This window comes from Primulina huaijiensis, chromosome 6, assembly GCF_012295235.1.
Source record: "Primulina huaijiensis isolate GDHJ02 chromosome 6, ASM1229523v2, whole genome shotgun sequence".
NCBI classification, from domain to species: domain Eukaryota; kingdom Viridiplantae; phylum Streptophyta; class Magnoliopsida; order Lamiales; family Gesneriaceae; genus Primulina; species Primulina huaijiensis.
In genome coordinates, this window is record NC_133311.1 from 15,857,666 (window position 1) to 15,864,856 (window position 7,191).

General features: G+C 35.9%; 1 protein-coding gene across 1 annotated transcript; it reads right to left on the reverse strand.

Annotated features, from left to right (window-relative positions):
- Positions 1–343: 343 nt before the first annotated feature.
- On the reverse strand, positions 344–4,675 carry LOC140979700 (UDP-glucuronic acid decarboxylase 6-like). Its single transcript, XM_073445234.1, has 13 exons — positions 4,529–4,675; positions 3,678–3,793; positions 3,170–3,256; positions 2,988–3,075; positions 2,224–2,315; positions 1,845–1,909; positions 1,679–1,767; positions 1,526–1,603; positions 1,350–1,443; positions 1,140–1,206; positions 983–1,046; positions 845–885; positions 344–714 (listed from the first exon to the last, which is right to left on the reverse strand). Exons 2-13 carry the CDS (start codon positions 3,765–3,767, stop codon positions 529–531), a joined length of 1,041 nt encoding a protein of 346 aa, XP_073301335.1. The 5' UTR covers positions 3,768–3,793; positions 4,529–4,675; the 3' UTR covers positions 344–528.
- Between the last annotated feature and the right edge of the window lie 2,516 nt (positions 4,676–7,191).

Consider the following 7,191-nt stretch of genomic DNA (forward strand, 5'->3'; position numbering starts at 1 on the left):
GACACAGAAGAAAAGAAGACGTAGAAGAGATTTACCCTTTGAAAGTCTTCGTGTCTTTATATTTTTGGATTTGATTACTTGCTACTGATTTTGGTCCACTGATTTCTCTGATTGTTTTGGTTAGCTGAATTCGGTGAGACGCACTTTAGTTCAAAAGTTATCTTACGCACTCCGCACACCGAGATTAGCTATTTACTGTTAACGTAAGTGTAAAGCACCATAAATATTGAAAAAGAAAATCTTGTGAGCCCTTTCTACACACCGTAGTCGGTCCTAATAGGTTGGCTTATCATTTTTAAATACATAATTAAATTATCAGAAGTAATACAGATTCTCCGAGAAATGGAAGAACTCGTGTTAAAATAGATGTAAAGATTTAACACAACGACTAGATAATACAAGAACTCTGTAATTCTGTGTATCATCTACGTGATCAAGTGCAAGAACTGGAAATATTATGCGAATAGTTGTTTATCAGTATGTCTAGACTGCAAGATAGAAGAACAAGTGGCATCCCAAAACAAGAACTCAATTTTTACGAGGAATACCGAGCCTCTCACGAAAATCGCCCTCCATGAGAGGGATGCCTTCACGCAACTTGATCTTTGGCTCCCAGCCTAGTAACTGCTTTGCCTTGGTTATGTCTGGCTTTCTCTGCCGAGGGTCATCTGGTGTATTCTCCGTGGTTATGATTTTCACTTCTGGATTTATCATCTGCAACATCCAGACAACCGTGTGTTAGTTTCAGAAACATGTAAACTGGCTGGCTTGTTCTGAATTTACGCCAAAAAGTTATGTCGATAATATTTTAGCAAGATAGAGCTTGTCCCAGATTCAAATTTACCTCTTTCACAGTCTCGGCAAGCTCAAGCATAGTAAATTCACCTGAACACATACAAATCAGTTAGTTCTTTTAATTGAACCGAAAGTTGTGTTTTTTAAGTACCGGAATCTTGGTGCGACAATGAGTATTGATGTAAACCTGGATTGCCGATGTTGATCGGCCCTGTATTATCTCCTTCCATTAACCGAATAAGTCCATCGACCTTAACAAAAGAGATGCATACTAAGACCGCGTTCAAATAATCTCACAAGCATTAATGATTGAATGGGCAAAACAAGGAGATATTCTATGTTACCATATCTGAGACATAACAAAAGCTTCTTGTCTGTGTTCCGGGCAACTGAACGGTCAAAGATTCGTTACTGCGAAGAGTTACATGAATATCAAATAATTAGCAAATACACTTAGCAGTATGTGGATGAAGAATATTCACGTTTATTTATCTTTATTCTTTATCAATCTTGGAATGTTTTGGAGACCAAAACAAAGTACGGAGTAAGGTTACCGTATTGCTTGAGCTATGAAATTACTGACAACCCGACCATCGTCAATATTCATACGGGGTCCATACGTGTTAAAGATTCTTGCAATCCTTATTTCTGTGTAAATTTGAAATTTCAATATGATTATACCGATTCCAGACGTTGAAGGTCAACTATACAGCGGCAGAGAGGTAAATACCAATTCCATGCTGCCTATGATAATCAAACATCAAAGTTTCCGCTACCCTTTTTCCCTCATCGTAACAACTCCTAACTCCTGCAACGACACATGATAAATGGTAAATATGGTGCTTCGAGAAGAATGTAAGTATTCTTACTAAAATTATAATACCAATAGGGTTAACATTGCCCCAGTAATCCTCAGTCTGGGGATGCACAAGCGGATCGCCATAAACTTCGGATGTTGATGTCAACAAAATCCTACGGGGAAGGTGAATAAATTAAATTAACAGATCCATAATAAGTAACACCAAAGTAACACGGACGATTTGTCGAACCTCGCTCCTACTCGTTTGGCGAGTCCCAACATGTTAAGTGTACCAATAACATTAGTCTTTATTGTCTGTTGAGCATCACCAAAAGGTAAAACAAAGAATATCAATAACAATTTCCACATTTTTCTCAATTTCTTATAAACTTTGATATTCCAAATTTGGTAATAAATCTATTCTAATCTGCTTTATTCCTCCAAGGAGAAAGATTTAAGTGTCTAATGCAGCAGCTGCGGAGCCAGAAGTTTTGTGAGGGGGCCAGCATTAAAACTCAAAAAACTTAGAAAAGGTAAAATCTCTGTACACATGATACAAAAAATGCACAAGTCTGATTTGGCTCCGCCACTAGTCTAAAATAGAACAAGAGTTTATCCAAGTAACTAACCTTCACAGGATTGTATTTGTAAAAAATTGGGGAAGCGGGACAAGCAAGATGGTATATTTGATCGACTTCAACTAACAATGGCTCTGTCACATCTGAAAAGAAAAAAAAAAGAAAAAGAAAAGATAAAGGAAAAGGAAAAGCGAATAAAGAACAGTTATCAAGTAATTCATATTCAACTTTATAGCATCAAAGGATGGAGAAATACCAAAATTTTCGGCATACCGAAGTTAGTTACAATACCGAAAAAATACCGAAAATTTCGGTATAACCGAAAATTTCACCGAAAATTTCGGTACAATATGATAATGATACTAAAATTGTTGGTGTGGTATCGATATTAAATTTTGAAAATTTAGTTATTCACCGAAATACCAAAACAATATTTATAAATAAATATAATATTTTTAAGTAATGAAATTATGAATAAAATAAGAAAGACTCAAAGTGACCAATTTTTAAAACAAATTGTGTTCCCAAAATCAAAACTACTCTAGCCGTCATTTTCATTTTATAAACTAAGGTTTTATTACCGACATCTCGGTATACCACAAATATTCTGTATAATGTATAATTTTGCTACTTGTACCATTTTGAAATCGGTATACAAAAATTTCGGTACTTTATTGGAATAATTTTTTCAAAACCGAAAATTTTGATGCAGTATACATAATCAGTGAAATTTTTTCGGTATACCGTACCGAATCACTCCTAATAACATCTGAAACAGGAAATATGATAACTAATGAACTCAAAAGAACTCCCACCATGCCGAATCAGCTCAAATCGAGGGTGACCAATCCATTGCTTTAAGTTGTCCTTAGAGCCAGTGAAGTAGTTATCCATGACAATCACCTGAATTAAAGAAGTACAACTCGGGTAAAGCATGCACATTTAGGAAATGATCTTTGTCAGGGAGAGCCTAAAGACTAATCCACGTGGTTCTTACCTCATTCTTCTCATTTTCCATAAGCTTGTCAACCAAGTGAGAGCCAATGAATCCAGCTCCACCCGTAACCAAAATTCTCATATTTGCCTGTCGTTAATACGTTAATTGAGAATGTCTCGCATATCTAGTAACATTGACAAATCATGGCCAAACATGCGAAATACGAGGTAGACAATGGCAGAACCAAGCGATCATGAAAATTTCTAATGCCCCGAATAACGGTCAAACATAAAGCCCTTTATTTTCTCTTCTTCTCGCAGCAATACATTTTGACAAGAATATGTGACATATAGGAGCAAATATCCGAAATGATAGATTAGCAACCAAAACAACGCAATATATTTTTATTCAATTCATGCTCCCTGCAGAAGTTTGATCCATATATAAAATCTATTTTTAATCGGTTTTCATTTATTCTTGTTCGAAATCCTACTAGTACAATTCAAGAAAGCACTAGGAGAAAAGAAAGTAATTTATCGTATTTTATCAAGCAACCATTGATCAAAACCTGAAAAAATTTCGCTTTCCTCAAAGGCGAAGGCTCGGGAGGAAGCTTTGTGGTTCCGTTGTTTTCTCCTTGAGATATTTGATGGGCCATTAGTACTAAGATCCTTACTCGAATAGCTGAAATTCGATGCCAATTAAACAAAATAGCAATCAATTCCAAGGTAATCCCACATACCAATAACAAATTACAAACTAAGCAAGCATGATCAACAGGATTAATTGTTTGTTCAATAAAATCTAAAATTAAATGCATCATCATTCAAATGTTAATCAAGAACACAAACCTTAATCGCAATTCGAAATCACATAACCAAAAAGACAATTGGTTAGTGGAAAACAAAGCCAATTCCATCATCTTTGTAAAATTCCAATGCCACGAAAAATTTGAATATTACATATAAAAACAGAAGAGCTATGAAGCAAATCTTTTTCAAATAATCAAAACAGATCCATTAATCATAATGAAAAAACCCAGCTTCCTCATCATTGAAACACTAAAAAAACAAATCTTTGAGATAAAATAAGATCAAATCAACTCCAAATCAGATCACACAACGAAACTGATAACAATAAATCTTCTACAATACTGATGCGAGTCAACCCATCGATCATCATATCACAAAACCCAGGATTTTTAAAATGTAGTTTTAGTTTTAAAAAAAATTCGCAGATCCATTCAATTTAACGAATCAACACATAAAAAAAAAATACGATCATTTTCAGGATCGAGTCTCGTACTCCAATGCCAACGATTTAAAAATAACGAACCCAGAAAGTAAAATAAAAATAAAATCAAGAAATTTAGAAGAAAGACATAATGCGGGTCAATAATTCCATCTCAACCGAGCTTACCAGCAAAATAAAAAATGGAGGAGAAAGATCTTGAAGATTACGCAAGAAATAGTTCCATGTACGTGTAATAAATAGGCAGCAGAGATTGGTACGGCTGCGGGGTTCGATTCAGTTGTTTTCAATGAAATTATCTTTAAAAGAATTTGAAATTATTAAATCATCAAAGTAAATTTGATTAGTTATAAGTTTATATTATTATTTTTTTTAATCATGTATTATATGATAATTCTATTAGAGCCCCGTATTGGCACCACCTCATCAAAAATCGTGGGGCCCACATGCCACATACATATTACATTAACACATCTATTCTCTCACATTCATTTTAACATTCACACTCATTATTTGTAGGTCCCGCTGTCCACTCATTCATCTTATTCTTATTTTACATTATTTGTATTGTGACCAAATATGTTCAACTAAGTCGGCACGAAGTTGGTGATGCACATAAGTGTCACGTATTTCGGAATTTGTTCGGAGATATTCATGAAATCCTCTGTTTGAGCCCTGGACGGGTTGTGCGGGTTCGTCACCTTCATCGTTGTACCAATTTGTCACGTGAGCCCCCTCATCTTCGACAATCATGTTATGTAAAATAATGCATGCTAACATAATATATTTTAACTTTTTTCTGTACCAATAACGAGTTGGACCTCTAACAATTGCCCATCGAGCTTGGAGCACCCCAAATGCTCGTTCAACATCTTTTCTTGCAGACTCTTGTCTTTCCTTAAAAAGCCTCCTCTTTGGATCCTCCAGGCAAGGAAAAGCTTAACGAAAGTGGCCCATTCCGGATATATTCCATCTGTTAAATAATACCCCTTCGTATATTGAGTCTCGTTGACCATGAAATTAATCTCTGGTGCATTTTCTTGCAAGACGTTATTGAATATGGGAGATTCGTACAACACGAGATCATTACGTGAACCGGCGACACCAAAGAATGCATGCCATATCCACAAGTCTTGAGACGCGACCGCTTCAAGCACGATTGTCGGTGACCCATGGCCTCTTGTAAACTGGCCTTTCCAAGCAACTGGGCAATTTTTCCGTTCCCAGTGCATGCAATCAAGACTGCCCAACATTCCAGGGAACCCGTGCCTTTAGTCATGCATTTGAAGAACACGTTGAACATCATCAGCATTTGGCCTTCTCAAATATCGATCACTAAATAGTTCAACCACATATCCGCAGAACTTGAAAAGACACTTGATGGCAGTTGATTCACCCATGCGTAGGTACTCGTCAAGATGGTCGGTCGGGACTCCATACGCCAATTGACGAATTGCAGCCGTGCATTTTTGTAGTGGTGACAAGCCTTTTCTTCTCGCAGAATCGTCCCTTTGCTGAAAATACGGTGAACGATCCTCAAGTGCATTCACTATTCGAAAGAATAACTCTCTTCGCATGCGAAATCGTCTTCGAAATATTTGATCTGGATACACCGGGTTTGTGGAGAAATAATCATTGAAGAGCCTCGCATGTCCGGCTTCACGATTTTTTTGGATGAACCTTCTTCTTCGCCGCATCACGTTATTACTATGATATGCTTCAACTATTTGTCGACTTTGTTGAAGTATCAATGACATTAGCTCTTTCTCCGGATCATAATCTTCGTCATCAACTTCAACTTGGACTTCGTTTTCACTTGTCGAGCTAGAGGTTGAACTACTGGAATATTGAGACATTTTGGAGTAAACAAATTCAAGTGTATCTGTTTGCCAAATGGTATGTTTGTAGAATGAAGAATTGTATAGTACAAGGTGTCTATTTATATTGAAATTTCCAACGGCTATATTCCAACAGCTATATTCCAACGGCTATTTTGCAATGGCTATATTCACCAAAGGATACTTTAAACCAATACATTAAATAACATTAAATAAGTAACAACGTTTAGCGACAGTTTGTCAAAACCGTCGCTAAATGTCCAATTTTTTTGGGCGTTCATAAAATATAAAATATAATTAAAATAATTCAAAATACGTGGGGCCCGCGTGTCAGCAAATCGGCGACGGTTTCTATAAAACCGTCGCTAAGTGTGCAATTTTTTTTAAAAAATAAACTGATACAGGGGCGTTCATACATATGAACGCCCCACACCCTCTCTCATGTGAGTGGGCGTTATAAGGGCATCCGCATCCGTTCTCATTAATCCATGTTAATAACTCTCTGTCTCCTCAAAAATCATGGGGTCCACGAGCCACATATTCATTACATTAACACTTTCCCATTATTAACACACATCCACATTCATTTAATATCAACTTTCATTATTTATGGGTCTCACTGTCCACTTACTCATTTTTTTTTATTTTTAATTATTTCAAACTCTTTCTAATATTTTTAAAATTTTACAACAAATATTACTAAAAATAAATAGTATTATTATTTTAAAAATAACTTAGTAAATATCAATTGTCGTATTTAATTTTGAAAAGAACCGTTGGTGAATAATTTTGCTGTTTGAAAAGAGCCGTTGGTGATTATGTTCGGGAGAATTTCTTCAGAACATGCCTTAATTAGCGACGGTTCAAAAACCGTCGCAAATAGCGACGGTTGTTAAAAAACCGTCGCAATTAGCGACTTTTTTAAAAAATCGTTGCAAGTAACGACGCTTTTCAAGTTGCGACGACTTATGAAAAACCGTCGCAACTTGCGAA

What these genes read in the sequence shown, in the direction of transcription:
- LOC140979700 (XM_073445234.1), bottom strand. Translation starts at nt 3,767, where the DNA reads ATGGCCCATCAAATATCTCAAGGAGAAAACAACGGAACCACAAAGCTT. An exon ending in ACAAATACAATCCTGTGAAG is followed by an intron (nt 1,910 to 2,223) that starts GTTAGTTACTTG and finishes GATGCTCAACAG; the next exon opens with ACAATAAAGACTAATGTTAT. An exon ending in GGGCAATGTTAACCCTATTG is followed by an intron (nt 1,604 to 1,678) that starts GTATTATAATTT and finishes GTGTCGTTGCAG; the next exon opens with GAGTTAGGAGTTGTTACGAT.